The 18,390-nt window shown below is 47.7% G+C and overlaps 1 protein-coding gene across 5 annotated transcripts in view; it reads left to right on the top strand.

Moving 5' to 3' along the window:
• The first annotated feature begins 15,519 nt into the window (after positions 1–15,519).
• PRDM6 (PR/SET domain 6) overlaps positions 15,520–18,390 on the top strand; it is a 318,762-nt gene continuing 315,891 nt past the window's right edge. For all 5 annotated transcript variants that reach the window (XM_029619843.1, XM_029619808.1, XM_029619817.1 and 2 more), the window contains exons 1-2: positions 15,520–15,639; positions 16,167–16,584. In XM_029619843.1, coding sequence (XP_029475703.1) covers positions 16,173–16,584 — 412 coding nt within the window. In that variant the 5' untranslated portion in view covers positions 15,520–15,639; positions 16,167–16,172. The remainder of the gene's footprint in view (positions 15,640–16,166; positions 16,585–18,390) is intronic.

Here is an 18,390-nt window from a genome sequence, read left to right as displayed (position 1 = left end):
TATAGATTCTTACTCTTTTGTTTATCTCTTGGTTTTTGGTATGGTCTTTTGTCAGATTTCTTTGGCATATGCTGCTCATGGTCTGTTATGTAAAAAAAAAAAAAAACATGGTAATACCTTTTTCTTTTACACATCTGTGAACTAATTGACGGTTTATCCCGTATAGATATTTAAAAAATGCTTCTTACCTTCATCTGTATCTTCAGACTCTTTTCTCTTTCTTTTGGAAATAGTTTTGTTTGCATCATTTTCACATTCTAAAAATTACAAAATAAAAAACACAGGGTCACACATGCTTTTGATGTCTTCGTAAATAGATCTCTGCTTCGTTGGCTGTTATGAAGGAAAAAACAGAGACATTTTGGGGCATAGACATTAAGGAAAAAACTGTTTCTTGCCTTCATTTGTATTATTGTCAGAAATGTCTTGGGGGTCTGATTTTTGCTCTGAGGCCTTACTGCATCCAGGCTGTTCTTGTTGTTGGTCTATGTTCAACTCGCTGTCTGATTTTGCAATATTTTCCTGTTCTAATGATAAAACAGACAAACACTCAGGTCAATCCAGTAACGAGTGGTAGGAAGAGCTGCATTTGTGCCCGGCGCACCCGCAGTTGCCGCACGCACAGTGCAGCTCACCTACCGCTCGATCCTGTATGTAAATAGCTTGAAAATGCAAGCTGCGTCTAAGAAGCGTCCGTGAAGCGTTAGGCCCGCGCAACCCATTTTACTGTATAGAGTGCTATACAGCGCCTATACAGTAACCTGGGTGCGCGGGCCTAACGCTTCACGGACATGCTGGAATCTGTCATTTCAAATGTCATTTCATTTCAAATGACATTTGAAATGTCAGGTACCAGGAAGTGGACGGTTCTCCAACGCTCGGGATTGTCAGCCCTCTCTCCCCTCCTCCCGAAGCAAGCAACGAAAGTGGAAAAAAATCGAAAAATAGTAGCAAGAGAGAGGGGAGAGAGGACAGGCAATCCTACACTCAGGATTGCCAGTCCTGTCTCCCCTCCTCCCGAAGCAAGGCGCGAAAAGCAGCCTTGCTCCGGGAGGAGGGGAGAGAAGACTGGCAGTGTAAATTAACAAAGCGACTTACTTTTTTTGCAGCCCCCCTCCGGAGACGGACATCGGACATCGGTGGAAACGGATCGCGGCTCCCCTGCCTCCCAGCGAAGATGGACGCCTGTACGGGCGAAAGCGGTCCCTGTGCGTGCAATTGGGCCGCTCAAGACATGATGTCACATGCCGTGATGCCAAACGTCGTGACGTCACGCCTTGAGCAGCCCAATTGCACGCACAGGGGCCGCTTTCGCCCGTGCAGGCGTCCATCTTCGCTGGGAGGCAGGGGAGTTGCGATCCGTCTCCGCCGATGTCCGTCTCTGGAGGGGAGCACTGCAAAAAAAGTAAGTTGCTTCATCGCTTTACACTGCCAGTCTTCTCTCCCCTCCTCCCGGAGCAAGGCTGCTTTTCGCACCTTGCTTCAGGAGGAGGGGAGACAGGACTGGCAATCCCGAGCGTAGGATTGCCGGTCCTCTCTCCCCTCTCTCTTGCAACTTTTTTTTGCTTTTTTTTTTTTTTTGCTTTTTTCGCTTTTGTTGCTTCGGGAGGAGGGGAGAGGACTGGGGCTGCCCCGGAGACCAGCACCCATGGACGCGGCCAGGGCAGGTGAGCGGGGGCTGGGGGAAAGTTTGCCGCTTACCCCCTGCCTCTAACGCAGGGGTAAGGGTAGATGGTAAGTTAGCAGGTTAAACGCGCGGCAAAACGGCAGGGGTAGTCGGGGTGCACAGTACTGGATGGTAGGGAATAGCTAATTCGATCGTTTACATGTAATATACATGCCGCGTGCGGAAGGGGTTATCCAGGGATTTAAGGACACGGTAAGAGTAGGTTAAAGGGGATTGTGGATCGCAGGAAGGGCTAACGCGGCCGGAAAGTGAGTAGAAAGCGGGTTAGGAGCGGAGTAAACGCGGCCACACTTTGCTGGATTGACCTGACTGTTTTTACTACTGTTTTTTAAAATCATATCTAAAAAAAGATACATTAAAACTATTAACTCACCTTTCAGTTTTCTTTGTTGCCTCCTTTTAGTAAGTGACATTTTATTAATAAACACAGACTTCCGCCTTTCTTTGTTTGAAGAATCCATTTCCGTTTCAAACTCCAGACTGCCGAACCTTTTCTGGTCACTGGCTATACCCTTTTCTCACCATCATTAGGGTCGTAACCACCAACAAACCTTAAAACCTGTGTATTGAAACAAAAAAAAAAAAAAAAAGCTGGGGCGGATAGTTGTCTGGACTCATGATCTAATCAGGGAGAAACAATGATCAGGAACCATTAAATCACCAAAAGGTTCAACAGACTGTAGTTTTGTGAAATGGGTTTCAGATCTAAAGAGATATTGATAATACACACAAAAGGCCTGTAAATGATAACCCAAGCAAGAGAACTATCTTATTCTATAAGGGGGGTAGTTGTACCAGATGTCCATCACATGGAGGCCAGTCTGGGATGTTGCCGTGATGGCTGAGCTCCTCGCAGTGAGTGCCAGGCTGAGCGAGCCATTTTGTAGGGGGGGAGGGGGGAAGACGCACGTGGTGCCTCCGCCCACAGGAGAGGTTACTTGAGAGGCCAATCATAAGGGTGCATTGCTCTGGCTGTAGGCAGGGCCAAAGGAGGAGGAGTTGCAGGTCCTGGGTCTTCGGGTGGGGAGCCCGGTGCTGTGCCTGCCCGAGCAGGAGCTACTGTGTATGCACGGCATCCTGCTCTGGCAGCTGTCCAGAGTGCTGCAGGATTGTCAGCTTGGCCTGTGTACTCACCAGGCTGTCCTCCTGAGGGGAATTTAGAAAGTGCTGCGGGACCTGGGGTTTGGTGGCCAGAGTTCTGGGGTGGGTTCCTGGCCTGTGGAGGGGAGGCCTAATTATATGGACCCACTTGTGGGGCAGGAATGGAATTCATGGCAGGGAAGGCAGTTCCCCAATCCCAGATTTGCTGTGGATCCTTTGAGATCCCAGTGGTTATCTCCTGGAGCAGCAGTGGTACAGCAGCACACAGGCTGCTGGGTGCAGGGCAGAGATCTGCCCTGCACCCAGCAGCACTGGGGTGCAGGGCAGATCTCTGGGTCTCAGCAGTGGATATCAAGGGGGTCCGCCTTTACCTTGGCTTATGGGTCCAGAGGCGAGTTTTTTCCTGGCAGGCAGTTCTAGTCCTGGTGGGTGGCAAGGGGCCCCTGGGGGGGTTCACCAGGTGGGGTAACTATGACGATGGTCCCGGTGGGGAGGAGAGGGGGCCTGGTGCTGCAGGGTTGTTTGGGTTATCTCTTGTGGTGCCTTTTGTTTCTTCGCAGGTTGTGTTGCTGAGTGGAGCAGAGGAGCAGCCTGGGACCTTGCAACAGGAGCAATGGCGAAGTGACCTGGGGGTGCAGGTGTCTCGCAGTACAGATCCTGGTATGCTAATGCCACTCCGCCCTTGTCATCTACTATTCAGCATGGTGAGTCTTCAGACACAGACATCCAGAGGGCGGGGACAGAGGATAGGCCTGGTGAATCTTCAGCGGGGGTAGGGAGGCAGGCAGAGGATCTGCTGTGCAAGCACCATCCGTACCCAAGTCTCAGGAGTTGTCAGGGAGCAAAAAGAGGGAAAGATTGAAACATAGATGGAAGCAAGATCGAGCGAGCTCCTCCAAGTTTTCTTCATCTTCTTCAGCCAGTTCTTCAACCGATTCCTCCTCAGCCATCAAAGGTTCCAAGGTAGCTCGAAGAGATAGAGGTACGCTGGCACTGGTGGTGTTCTTGAAGCTGTGGGAAGACATTCCTCATTTCCTCTGGAAGAAAATTTGTCATCGGAAATACATCAATATATTCCAGCTGTTGGAGGGTCGTTGGGGAAAGAGAAAAGAGAAGAAGGGAAGTGTGGAAAGCTTTCCCAGGACTCAGAAGAAGGTGTCGCGGAACATCCACAACGGATTTGTTCTTTTCTTCGCTTGGCAAGTGTGGTGGGTCATAAGGATCTATCTCAATATGGGGACTTGCTGGCTTATGCTGATGCTATTTTGGCAGCCAGCAAAGAGTACAAAGGTTGGTTGTGGCTTAACTACAATGAATGCTTTTGGGATCGAATGGAGGAAAACAAATTCATGTCTTGGGGGACGCAAGACATGGGTTTGTGGCTGACCCAAATGGGCAGTAAGACATCTGCTGGGCCAACCGGGGCCTCAGGAGGAGTTAATGTGCTTGCACGGTCCTTTTGCGCAGGACCCCGTTCAGCAACGCGGGTAGAGTTAGTTTGGCCGGCAGTGACCTGTGTTGGCATTTCAACCGTTCGTCGTGTCTGTTCCCAGACTGTAAGTTTAGGCATGCCGGTTGTGCACGATTCAGGAGGGCAAGATGGCGGCGTGAACAGGTTGTGTGAATGCTGAGCTCCTGTTTCTGCAATAAGATTTTTGGTAACAATGCCTGCAAAAAGGAAGGGAAAGCTCTGTGTCTTTCCTTCAGACCCAGAGCTAACGACTCAGCGGCTAATAACATCTTACGCACCTGTGAAGGAGCTTGAAATGGGAGGTGAAAACCCCGCTGCTGGAATAAGCGGTGGAGCGCTTGTCTCGCTGGGGGAAATCACGCTCAGCCCCCCGGATCCTCGTAAGCCTGTGATAGCAGCTCTCCCTGAACTCTCTCAGGCAGTTGAGTCACTGAGCTCCGAAGTGACTCAGGCAGACCCGACGAAAGGATGCCAGAGTGATGGAGCAACTGTGACTCCGATACAGAGCTCTGAAGAGCAGGAAACACCAGGGACAGAGGGTCTGTGACACGTTAAAGCCCTATGTTAAGGATGTTTCTGCTTTATTAGTCTCCAATTATTTTTCTGCCCTCAGGTCAAAGTTTCTTTAAGGGAAAATGCAATTGTTCTGTAATAAGATGAATGTGAAATTGTTTTCTTCTTCTTTTTTTTTTTTTTCTTGTTAAGTACTGAACTTGCATATCCATTTTCTTTTAGTAAGATGATGTCTTGCTGTAATGTTAAATTAGAAAAATAAAATTTAAAAAATAAAAAAAAAAAGTTTAGGCATGCCTGTGCCACTTGCGGAGCGGGCCAACAAGTGTCCAAGTGTGGGAAACAGTCTGCAGGAAGAGGGGTCAACAATCCCCTTGCAAAAGGGTCCGGTAAGTAATGTTTTTTCTCGCATGCCCATTCCTATTAGGCTAGCGGCGATGCGGCCTTGGCTTCTGGGTTACACTAAAAAGGAGGATGCTATGCTACTGTATAGGGGTTTTGATGAGGGTTTCCATATTCCTTGTGTGGAGTCTGTCCAGATGGGGGAGTGGTATCAATTGTCCTTCAGTTTAAAAAAATGATTCAGGTTGTGTCAGTAAAAGTACAAGCGGAAATTGAGTTAGGTAAAATAGCGGGACCTTTCTGTGACCCACCATTAAAGAATTTGGTGCTTTCGCAATTGTCCATTATTCCAAAAAAGGAATCAGGGAAGTATAGATTAATTCATAATCTCTCCTTTCCCTTAGGTCATTCGGTGAATGATTTCATTCCTCAAGAGTTATGTGTGATTCATTTCACTTCTTTTGATTCGGCTGTGCAACTGATCATCAAGCAAGTAGGGCAGGGTGCCCTGTGGCTAAAGTTGACATCGAGTTGGCTTTCCATCTTTTACCATTGCATCCAGGCAGTTTCCATTTATTCGGTTTTCATTTCAATGGGTACTAATACTTTGATAAATGTTTGCCAATGGGTTGCTCCATAGCATGCGCGTATTTTGAAACTTTCAATACCTCTGTTCATTGGGTAATGGAGCAAGTTTCTGAGTCAAGGAATGTTGTGCACTATTTAGATGATTTCTTGCTTGTGGGGGCAGCTTGTTCAGAACAGTGTAGTCAGCTGCTTCAAAAGTTCCAGGATATTGCTGAATGCTTTGGCGAATGAGAAAACAGAGGGCCCATATACTCAATTTACGTTTTTGGGCATTGAATTGGATTCTATTGCTATGATTTCCTGTTTGCCCAAGGTAAAAGTGGAAGCCTTGAGGGCATTAGTAAAAGAAGCTGCGGGTAAATCAAAGCTAACTTTGATGCTATTACAATCTGAGTAGGTAGTTTAAACTTTGCTTGCTGAGTAATACCGATGGATAGAGTCTTCTTTCGTAGGTTATCCTTTGCGATGGTGGGCGTTACCAGGAGCCATCATCACATACGTATTACTTCTAAAATGCGGGAGGATTTGTCAATTTGGGATCAATTTTTGTTGGAGTTCAATGGTAGTTCCTTCTGGCAGTCTGACTCGGTATCCAACAGCGATTTGGAGTTGTATACGGATGCAGCAGGGTCTTTGGGTTTTGGTGCCTACTTTCAGGGGGTCTGGTGTGCTGAGCCATGGCCCGATGATTGGCGGGCGTCGGGGCTACTAGAAACATTACATTTTTTGAACTTTTCCCCATAATGGTTGCGGTGTGTTTGTGGGGTTCGCGGCTGAGAGATAAGAAAGTCCTCTTTTGGTGTGACAATCTGGGAGTGGTTGAGGTCATTAATAAGAGATCAGCGAAGTGTCTGATGATCTCCGAGTTGCTGCGGGAGCTGGTTCTGTATTGCATGTATTTGAATATGAAATATGACCATTTGGGCTCGTCATGTGCCAGGTGTCACTAATTGTATGGCTGATTCTCTTTCTCGTTCCAAGTGGGAGCTGTTTCGGAAGCTTGCCCCGGAGGCAGATCCAGCAGGAGCTTCAGTACCTCCTTTCCTTTGGAAATTTGGTTCCCGGAAGCCTGGAAGCTGCTGTAAGCATCACTAGCCCCGGCCACTTGGAACGGTTACGTGACTGGTGCTCAGGAGGTGGTGTCTTTCCTTTATTTCGGGGGGTGGACTTGGGGGCCGGTGTCGGATTTCTTGCTACTGCAATTCATGGAACAGGCCAGAGCAGAAGGTTGCTCTAAAGCTGCCATAAACGAGCAGTTATATGGGGTTTCCTTTTTTATGAAGGTTCATAGATGGGGTTTTCCAATTGGCCGCTTTGTCATTCATTGGCTGTTGGTGGGGTGGTCTAGGGATTCCACTCGTGTGGGGGACAGGAGATTGCCCGTTACGCACGACATTTTATTGAGATTATGGGATGTTTTGCCGAGTATCTGTACCTCTACTTTTGAATGTTGCCTGATTAGAGCGGCTTTTATATTGGCGTTTTTTGGAGCTTTCAGGGTTAGTGAATTTGGTGGCCAGGGCATCCAAAGGGGCGGAATCCACTGGGTTGCTAGAGTGGCATGTGACCTTATCCCCCACCTCTTTGCTCTTGTTTATTCCAAGGTCAAAAACCGATCAAGCGGGAAGAGGGTTCTCAGTAACATTAAGGGCAGTTCCCGGCGCACTTGCCCGGTTGCTAACACATTGGCATATGCTCAGTTGCATGCCCCTATGAAGGCCTAGTTCTTGGTCCATGTTGACGTTCATCTGCTGACCAAATATCAATTTCAGATGGTGTTGCGGTCTTGCCTGTTGTCCTTAGGTTAAGATGTGGGGAAATTTGGAACACATTCATTTAGGATCGGGCCTGCAACCTCTGCGGCTTTGGCAGGTCTGTCGGGTGGGATGATCCAAAGGATCAAGCACTGGAAGTCAGAAGCATTCGAAGGCTATGTTCGGCCTGGGCCTTTGTAATTTCAGTGCTCTACCTAATTATGTTTTCTTTCTAGGTGCTGATCATTCGTGACGCTGCGTTTGGATTGTGGGACATTCATATATCGTTTGGGCTCACAGACACGCATGCGGACACCCATATGGGCCTCATTTGGACTTTTCTGGGTGGGGTGTTGGTATTGAATGGTTGGGACACAGGGGAATGAAGTGGGGTGAATTGATCCCGTGTTTGCAGAAGGGCTTATGACGGTCTGAGTATCCGGATGTTTTAATCATTCATTTGGGGGTTAATGACTGGGGAAAGATGTCAGGTGCACAAGGACTTAATGTTTGTTTCCATTCTGTTCCCTGCTGCAATAATTTGTTGGTCTGATATTATAGCAAGGCCTGCTGAAATGGATAACTTAATCTGGCGCAGGAGTCGTGCGAAAGCAATCAGCAGATTGGTTTGTGGCTAAGCATGTTGGGGCTGAATCCTAGGCCCACTCGTCATGAGTGGGCCTAGGATTCAGTGGGGGGTTTGTTCAGGGACGACGGTGTGCATTTGTCATTCATTGGTCTTGATTTATTCCTCAATTCATTTCAGGAGGCCTTGGAGAGAATTTTTCTGTAGGAATCTTGGCCGCATCTTTGGGGGTCACAGATCGGGTTATCTGTGCCTGTGGTGGGTTGCCCAAGCCTTTGGGGTGAAATGCTATTATTTCTACGAGTTGACTTCGGCAAGTTATAATTTATGCAGACAGCTGGGTGCAGTTGTCAGAGGCGGGACTCCTTGCTGGGAGGTGGCGGGGGTTACACTGGCTTGGGCTCCCTGCTGGGAGGTGGTGGGGGCCGGGATAATGAGTTCAATGAACGGAGGAACTTGATGGCCGGTTGGCTAGTAGTGAGCATCTTGCTGGTAGGTGGCAGATGGTCGGTTGAGTTCCTAGATCGGGTACTGAGGGCTCGGGCACCTATGTTGTACAATAAAGCTGTGTTCGTGTATTTTCTGAAGGAAGGAAATGGTGGTGGGGGGGGGGGGGGGGAATGGGGGATTGGAGTGTTGTTATTGTAAAAGGGCGAGGAGGAAGGAGTGTAAGTCCTGGCTCCCCTTGTATCTACTTGAGTTGAGTGCTCTTATTAATAAATTGTACCAAACGAATTGAGCTGGTACCATCATTGACATAAATATTCAAGTATATTTTAGAGAGTAAAAAGTTTTTGTTTAGCCACAGATTGCTCATACTCCTTTAATCTTGTCTGCACAAGTCTCATCTTACATATGTATGTGTATATATTAAATAATCTTGACATGTATCATCTGAAGGGTGTTGCCTCTAACTGATTCATTAACAAATAAAGATTTTTTCAATAATTTTTCTATTTATCATTACTGCTTATCTCCCCCTTCACCTGGGTTTGTTTTTTTGGAGTTTTTTGGTGTGTTTTCCAAGCACTTTAGTCTGTATATATTTTGTCTGTGATTATTATAGGGGGCTTCCTATAAGGAGATTTCTCTCATTTTGTGCCTATGGAAACAATCTTAATAAGCCTGACTCATAGTTTTTAGTTATACCTTATGCGTGATGCTATTGATGAGTGATACATTTAGAATACAAAAAAAAAAAAATGTAAAAACACATGGAATATCCATCCATATTTTCATTGGATTGAGATGCCAGCTTGCTCAAATGCATCATAACCAGTACCAACCTTAACTGTTTTATAATACAAGGGATTTCCCAAACCTGTCCTGTTGACCTCTCACAGGGGCCAATGCAAATAATTTTCACGGAAAGCGGGCGCTGACTTTTCAGCGGCCGTTTTCTTAATGCAAGCATGGCACCCGCAAGGGGGAGGGGCACCATGCAATATCCAAATTAGAGGGTCGCGCTAGGAAGGAGGCACTAGGGTCGCTTGTGCGACTTTATTGCCTCCTTGCTAATGCGACCCCGTGGCAGCTGAGTTTACAGACGCCGGTAAACTCAGCATTGGTTTTCATAACCGACCATCTGCAGAGGCATGTTTTGTTTTGTTTTGTTTTTTTTACTGAAGAAGTACAGAAAAGCAGTTTTTTCTGCTTTTCTGTACTTCTTTACATGCGCTCAGCTATTAATGCCTGCTCCAGGCAGGCGTTAATATCTGCACGATAAATGTGCATCTGAGATGCACGTTTATTTTATTGCATGCGGAGTGAATGAGTAATAGCCTCATTCACATACATTTGCATGTGATGAGCGCTATCTCGTTCACTCCGCATCGGACATACGTTAAATAGGCGCTAATCCCCCTATTGATTAGGGGGTGGATTAGTGCCTATTTAACCCTCGTCCGACGGCCGAGCGCACTGTATTGCATCGACCCCCACAGCCAGTTGAGTTTTCAGGATAGCTACAATGAATAAACCTGCCCTGGTTTTGAGATCACCGGGGCACGTTTGGGAAATCCTGTTTCAAGGGCTTGAAAATTTGCTGTAAGGGCTTTTGCATTGATTTTCAGTGAATGAGAAGTGTGATGCAGATGACATTCTGTTTCACCTACATTAAAACCTAAAAGAGTAATTGTAAAAGGAGTTACATATGTAAATATGTAACTCCTTTTGCACATGAATGTCGGTATAAAAAATGTAACTCACTATCCTAGCAGGCATTTACCATGTAAAGGGAATTTACAAGTGAATATCCTAGGGACAATGCAATGGTATATATTTGCACAATTTTCAAAAGCCCATTTACACGGTAAAGTACATTTACACGTGTACAACCCAATTTTAAGTGTTTAAAGTTTTTAAAAATTACCCTCTTTGAGACTGTCTCCAGAAGCAAGTAAGAACAACCTAACCGCACAAATCAGGCAAGCGGAATCCACTCCTCTCGGACACAGGAACAACAACAAAAAAAAGCGGAGACTAAAGTGCCGCATGTCCGATCCTCTCCTAAAGCTCTGCTTCTGCGGCCAGAAAACAAGGACAAACAGGACGCCTCTCACGACCACGGCTGCTTTCTGCTCTCCCCCACCCCCACCTGGATCTGGCCGCCTTGGCCCCGCCCCCCTCCTACCGCTCCATCAGCCCCTCCCGCCGGAGAGCGCTGGGAGGGGGAGCGCCGGCGCCCTCTGGGGGTTCACGGCAGAACTGCAGCCGAGCAGTTGCTGCCGTGTGGGGCGAGCCGGGCTCCCGAGCCCGTCCTGCACTGCTGTCACGATAGCGCTCAGTGGTCGCAATAAACTCCGCCTCTCTGCAGGGAGTTCTCGTCTCGTCGCGTACCAATTGCCCCGTGAAGGGCAGTTTCACTGTGGCGTGGCCCCAGCCTGTTTCTGAAATAATTCTCTCTCTCTTGCTTGCTTCACTCCTGGCCCTGTCTCTCCTTGGCTGCTTTCTTGTGAGGCGTTATTTCGTGTGCTCAGAAGTGACCCCCCCCCCCCCCCCCCCCACCATATAAATATGCATTACGTCTTGTTATTAAATTCCTTTAGAGTCAAACCGTATTCCTCATCTGAAGTCAGACAGTTTAGGCGGCTCGTGTGTTTCCCAATAATGAGTAATAGCATCAACTTGCCAGGCATTCCCTAAGAAATAGACCGACAGCAATGTCGCTTCCCCCGTCTACTTCTCTCTTTCTATATCCGCCTGCGCCTATTTTCTAGCCGAAGGTGTGCATGCTCCTCGTTGCAAAGCGATCAGCACGTCGAAATCTACAATACAAAGTAGACAGTTGTGTGTTTTCCTTCCTCCTGTTCCTCTGTTTGAAAGGGGTGCATTTCATATTTGATTGTACTTTCTTGGTACTAACATTACTGTCACGCGGCCGGACTTATGCCTGGGTTTTCTTTACATTTTGAATAACAGCTACTGAGAAAAAAACAGTCTCGTTCCCCTTAAGAATTTTTCATCAGGTGCATATATTTACAAGTCAGGAAAAAAACCTCAATAACCCGTAATGGAAGTTTTCTTAGAAGGTGCAAAATCTGTATGCAGCGTCGACTTCGTATCCTGCCTTCTTGCAACTGCTGAAAATAGAACATATTTGAATACATAAGCCTTACCGACTCAACCCTGTAAAATAAGTAAGCAAAATTAAAAAAAAAAAATTCAGTGAAGGTGATGCTCAACTATATATTTGGAAGAATTTCTCGCCCCATCCATCTTTGCCTGATTGGATGTCACATCTTTCACCTAGTTTTTGTCATGGTAAAACAAGATGTGTTAGATTAATATTTATTTCTTGAAATCTCTCCTCCCTCCCACCTTCACGTCTTCAAGGAAAAATAAATCTAGTCGGTGCGACTGGGGTGGAGGAGAGGATCTCCTGGTGTCCCATCAGAATAAATGTCTATATTAATGAATTATTAACTTAGCCGACCGTGACCTTAAAACTATAATCAGGAGACGCCTAGGGCAGGAAGAAAAGCTGTTGAATTCTTTATCGGACTCCTGTCAAAAGCCAACCGACCATTTGTCTTCTCCGAGATCAGAAGAATTAATTAATATGAAATGCAAACGTTTTAATTGTATGTCAAACGGAATCAGATAGAGGGTCCTCCTGATTTAATCGTCTCCGATTTAACTGGGGAGGGGGGAGAGATCCTTGTCATCCACCCCCCCCCCTCCACCCAATAAAAAAAAAACTTCCTTACTGAGGATGCCTTTATTGTGCGTTTTCTCCCTAGAAAATGAATTTCGGTAGTTCATTTATCGATCCTGGCTCCTCTTGCACTTTTTATTTTTAAAGTAATTAATCAATAAAAACAACAACAACAACAAAAAAATACCTTCGCTTTCCCCCTTTTGATCTCATTTGCTCTCCTTATTTATTTCTGTTCAGGAAAAAATCCGAGCTTTATTCGCTAATCGATTCCTTAGCCATGGATTTGTGCAGAGGTTTTATCGTCTCCTAAACGGCTGCGGCGATTTATTTCATTGTACTGTAGTAGTAATAAATAAATTAAAAAAAAAAAACAAACCACCAATAGAACTAACAACAAAGGAGAGAGAGAGAGAGAGATGGGAAAACATGTTTCTTCTTTTTTTCTTTAAACTTACAACAGGGATCTAAACAAGAAACGCAGATCCGTCCCCCGGGACACACCCACCACACCAAGGAAGAAAATGAGGCTGCTCCTTAATAAAGACAAACAACCCAGCGGCCTGGCCTGCGCGCTAATAAGGGCTGGATGCAGAGAGCCGGCCATTCAGTGCAACCCTCTCTCGCCCTTTGCACAGGCTTTGCCTATTTCCCTCGGGCTGCCGAGAAAAAGGCGAAGGCACCAAAACGATGCGGTGGCTTCTCCAGAGGCGCCCTAGGATGGCCCAAGTTGCCTTGCAGGCGCGTGCCTCTGCCTGTGGCTTGAATGGAGTCACTTGGGCTACTGGTTCCTCTCTCTCTCTCTTTCTCTCTCTAGCCATCTCTACCGCAGGGCTCAGCGGTAGCCCGCCCGGCCATCGGGCTACCTTTTGACATGCACAGGCTGCCGGCGAGAGGAGCCGGGCAATGTCTCCCAGAGGAGCCTTTCCAGTCAGAGAGGAAGCAGCAGGCAGATGAAGCCGATACAAAGCAAGAATTCTAGGTGTATAATTATCTCTTACGACTGAAATCGGGATCAGTCTGTTCGGCTGGACCGAGCGCTAGAGGATGATTCTTATCCTACGAGACAGAGAAAACAAAACAAAACAAACAAACAAAAAAAAAATTAGCAGATGCACTTGCTGTCTCTGGTAACCTTTTCCGCTCTGTAAGTTGTCATCTCTTATATACTGCCTTGCCAGTGAAAGGCTTACATCAGAGACTTTATTTTAAGAGCGGATTCGTAAATACTGCGGTTTTGTTTTTTTTTTTTAATTATTATTATTATAAAGGTTGCATTTCACAGATGCCTTCTCTGCCAGTGCGAAATCCATTCTGCTTCTACCAGTACTGAGGCAGGTGAACAATTGATTCTCGCCCATTAGTGCCTGTTAAATAATAGCCGAGAAAAAGATTTGTTAACGCTTTGTCATGAGGAGTTTACAAATTTAAAACGAATGGGGAAAAAATAGCTGCCATTCAACAAAGTTAAAAATAATGTAAAATAATAATAATAATAATAATAATAATAATAAAACAAAGTTATACGGTGTAGAAAAACAAACTAGCAAAAAGTTTCATGTCCCAGCTTGCCTGATTCTCTCAAAAAAAGGAAAGACAACTTGATCGATGACAAAGGAAGAGACCAGAAGAAGAAACCAAATGAAGAAAAAACGTCGGTGACCCCCTTCCAGTTCTAAGTAACATTTAGCAACCTTGTGCGTAATTAGAGAGTGAGAAAGTGGTGGGTTGTTTGGGGGTTTGTTTTTTTTCTCCCTTGTACAGATATTTCTGAACTTTTTAAAATGTATAATAGCAACAACAACAAAAGTTCTGAATACAGTCTGCTTGACACAACAGAATTGATCAAGGCTAGCATTTAATTTTTTTTTTAGTCCCCGATAAAATGTGGCTTTGCCTGTTATCAGATGACGGATGACGCCGGGCCAGACATTTTCAGAAGGGGGGTGGGGTCGGTTCCCATATGTGCCAGTCCGTGCCCTGTGCCTGGGCAGAGACGGACCTCCAGCTTTCCCAGGCTGGGAGACAAAAAAAAAACCCAACCCAAATAATCCAAACTCTAGAGTAACGCAAGCTAACGGATGGGTGGCGTTAAAAGGGGGGAGGGGAAGAGAATGAACGGATTTTTACCCGCAGTCCTTTAAAAGCAGATGGGGGAAATGTGAGTTTTCCTCTCATCGGTCGCGCTGAACGCTCAAAGCCATTTAATAAAGAGATGGATGGAGGGGGGAGGGCGGTGGTTTGGGAGTTTCTTTTTTTTTGGGGGGGGGGGGGTGAGCAAAACGGTGTCAAACTCAGAGCGCTATTTACTAAGCATTTTGTCCCGGAGATGCGACCTTTAGCAAACCAGGTCCTAAAATTGCGACGCGGCTTCGGGCACTGCCTGTTTGCAAACTTTTCTCTGCGCACACGAGTCAGGCGAGGATGGACTTTTCGTTACAGCGTTAACACGAGAAGCTGAACGAGATGAGAGTTGGGTTTCGTTGTTTTGTTTTATTTTGTTTTGGGGTTGTTTTTTTCTTTTTGCATTTTGGGGTGAGGCCGCCAAACAGAACAAGATCTAAAAGACATTTTTTTTAAAAAACAGAATAGGAACATAGAAATCTGGGAATTTATGCTAAACTGGAAAGAGCGCAAATAAAGCCAGCAAGGGGCAAAGAAAACTCCGAAGTCTCCTAAAGTTTAATTCACTACTCCCCCATCCTCCCCCCAACTCCTTCTGACAGCCAAGCGCATGGCAAACCCTGGAAGATCCGACCTCTCTGAACCGCACAGCCCCGACCAAACTTTTTTCTAAACTCCTTCCAAGAGGGAGCTGCTTTTGAAGGAAACCTCCTTTCGCAGCCTTACACGCGGGGCTTTCCCCTACCCCAAGTCTAACCCCCGTGTCCGCCGATCTCAGTGGCTCCGGCCGAGCCTTAGCCAAAAATGTCCAACAGAGTGGACTAGGACTGCACGGGTTTTGTTGTTGGGTTTTTTTGTTGTTTTTTTTTGTAAAGGGGGAGGGGAAGACAAATAATAATGGGGGGAACAGCTTTAGCCTCAAAACGACTTTAACGTTGCGAAAGCGGCTCTGAGAGAGAGGCAGGGAAGGGAAGGGAGAGAGAGAGAGGGGGGGGGGGGGCAGGCTCGCTAAGATCTGTTGTTGTTGTTGTTTTTAATAACAAAACATGGAGTAAGAGTGTGCGCGGCGCCCCCTCCCTGGGAAAGCGAAGCCCAGGCTCCGTGGTGACGCGGGGCTGCTGCTGCTGCTGCCCCCTCCCTCTCTCTCTCTCTCTCACTCGGGGAGAGGGGAGGGCCCACGTGTGCCGGGGCCTCTCCCCTCCCTCCCTCCCTGACAGGCTGAGCGCCCGGCGCTCGCTCCCAGCGCCTCTCCCGCCCTCTTTTCTCCTTCTTCCCCGCTCGTGGCTGGCGGTGAGCACTGGCGAGCGGCAGCAGCAGGTAAAGGCGCCGCTCCCCCGACTCTCCCGCTCGCCCCCAGCCCCTCCCCTCCCCCTGCCCGGGCTCCTCGGCTCTCCCGCCGCCCCGGGCTAGGGATCCTCAATGTACTCAGCCGCTGGTGGTAGGACCGGGGGGGGGGTCTCGGCACTGTATTTGTTCTTCCTTTAGGGTTTGGGATGGGGCGGCGGGTGCTGCAGGGGAAGTTTGGGGGTTACCCCGCTAGGCTCCGCGCACGGCGTGTTTGCTGTTAGTTTGTTTTCTTTCAGGTTGGATCGGGGGTCCGGGGTGGAGGAATTACCTTGGGGGGGGGGGGGGAGAGGCTGCGGTGTGATCGGGGGTCATTGATTTCTTGGATATGGTGGGGGGTGGGGGGTTAATGTGATCGGGGGAGGGAAGAGGATCACTTGCTTGGTGTGATGGGTGGATCCGGGTCGGTGTGGGTGTTTTGGGTGAGGGGGGCACTGGTGTGATCGGGGGTGGCCGCTGTCTCACCCTCCCCCCCCTCTCTCTCTCTCTCTGTGTGCCAGGCGGCGATGCTGAAGCCCGGGGATCCCGGCGGCTCGGCCTTCCTGAAGCTGGACCCGTCCTACCTGCAGCACTGGCAGCAGCAGCTCCTCCCGCACAGCTCCTCCCTGAAGAGCGGGACGCTGAGCCTCCTGCAGCCGCCCGACAGCAGCCCGCGCCCGGCCGCCCTCTCCTCCGCCTCCTCGGTCGGGGCCCTGCGGGGGCTCACCCCCCTGCCCGCCGCGGCCTTCGGGGCGCTGCCCGGCTCCGATGCCCCTGCCCCGCCTGCGCCCCCCAGGAAAGAGCCGGCCGGCGCCAAGTGCCCGGAGAAGGGACCGACCCGCCCGAGGTGCAGCTCCGAGGAACTGGACTATTATCTGTACGGCCAGCAGCGCATGGAGATCATCCCCCTGAGCACCCCGACCAGTGACCCCAACAACCGTACGTACCGATGCTACCCCTCCCTCCTTCCCCCACCCAGGGGTGCCAACACCACCCTTAGCGCACCCTGCACCCACTGCCATCAACAGCACCCGCAGTCATCACATGATTCCAGTGCATCCAGCACCCACTGTCACCAATAGCACCCACTGTCATCACATGATTCCAGTGCATCCAGCACCCACTGCCGTCAACAGCACCCGCAGTCATCACATGATTCCAGTGCATCCAGCACCCACTGTCACCAATAGCACCCACTGTCATCACATGATTCCAGTGCATCCAGCACTCACTGTCACCAATAGCACCCACTGTCATCACATGATTCCAGTGCATCCAGTACCCACTGTCACCAATAGCACCCACTGTCATCACATGATTCCAGTGCATCCAGCACCCACTGCCGTCAATAGCACCCACTGTCATCACATGATTCCAGTGCATCCAGCACTCACTGTCACGAATAGCACCCACTGTCATCACATGATTCCAGTGCATCCTGCACCCACTGCCGTCAATAGCACCCACTGTCATCACATGATTCCAGTGCATCCAGCACTCACTGTCACCAATAGCACCCACTGTCATCACATGATTCCAGTGCATCCAGCACCCACTGCCGTCAATAGCACCCGCAGTCATCACATGATTCCAGTGCATCCAGCACCCACTGTCACCAATAGCACCCACTGTCATCACATGATTCCAGTGCATCCAGCACCCACTTTCACCAATAGCACCCACTGTCATCACATGATTCCAGTGCATCCAGCACCCACTGCCGTCAATAGCACCCGCTGTCATCACGTAATCCCGCTACACCCAGCACTCACTGTCAATCAATAGGACCCACTGTCATCACATCAACCCAGTGCGCCCAGCACCCACTGCCATCCATAGCAGTCACTGTCCCTAGCACCTCCTGTACGATTTCTATTACTGCCAATTTCCACTTTCTAGAGCAGCTCTCACCCAGTATCCTATCCATCGCTTCCATCTCTCACTGCTACCACCCGCGGCTCTCCAAAATCTGACATATAATCCAAGGTTTCTTTTCTTAATTTTATCCCTCCCTTTTATAAATTCTTCATTTGCTTTGTGTTTTATTTCGCAAACTTTCTCCCATTCGATGCTTATTCTGTTTGAAGGTAGAAAGAGGGAAAACAGGAAAACGTTTTGCACGTGTAAGTTTTATCGCCCTCATGAAATTCTTAGATATTGATGATGCTCATTGCTTATCCGAATGCGTTAGCAATTTTAGAAGGTCGTTTTGGACTAATTTAAATTTTAACTTCAGTTTAAAAAAAAATACTTTTCTCTGAATTATTTTCGTAAAAACATTTTTTTTTAAATATTGCTATCACTACTTGGCTACACGGCGATTCTGTTTTGAATCGTTTACAATAAAAGTAATTCGTAATCAGAGCTGGGCATTCAAGTTTAAGAAAGGCTAATTATTTGTGTCCACATATGAGCGCATTATTAACATAGTGTTCACTAGTTCATTTTGTAGCCAAGTCTCCCATAGGTCAGCGATGGCAAGCCATGTGTCCACTCTGTGTTATCAAAGACGTGTCTTGTGGATTGTCTGTAATTTTAGGAAACCACATATTTGCAACGTACACATTGCTTGGTCTCAGTTTTCCTGCTGTTGATTTTTTATTTTTTTTGCTTTTATGAGATGCTGGGTTCAAAGACTTGGTTATATTTTTTTTTTTTCTACCGAATTTACACAGCACGGGGAAAGCTGTCGACAGATAAGATCCGTTAATTAGCAATATAATAAATATAGAGCATTTGATAAAT

This window comes from Rhinatrema bivittatum, chromosome 1 (genome assembly GCF_901001135.1).
Source record: "Rhinatrema bivittatum chromosome 1, aRhiBiv1.1, whole genome shotgun sequence".
Lineage (NCBI taxonomy): Eukaryota > Metazoa > Chordata > Amphibia > Gymnophiona > Rhinatrematidae > Rhinatrema > Rhinatrema bivittatum.
Note: the sequence above shows the minus strand (reverse complement) of the source record. Positions and strands in the feature narration are given on the sequence as shown.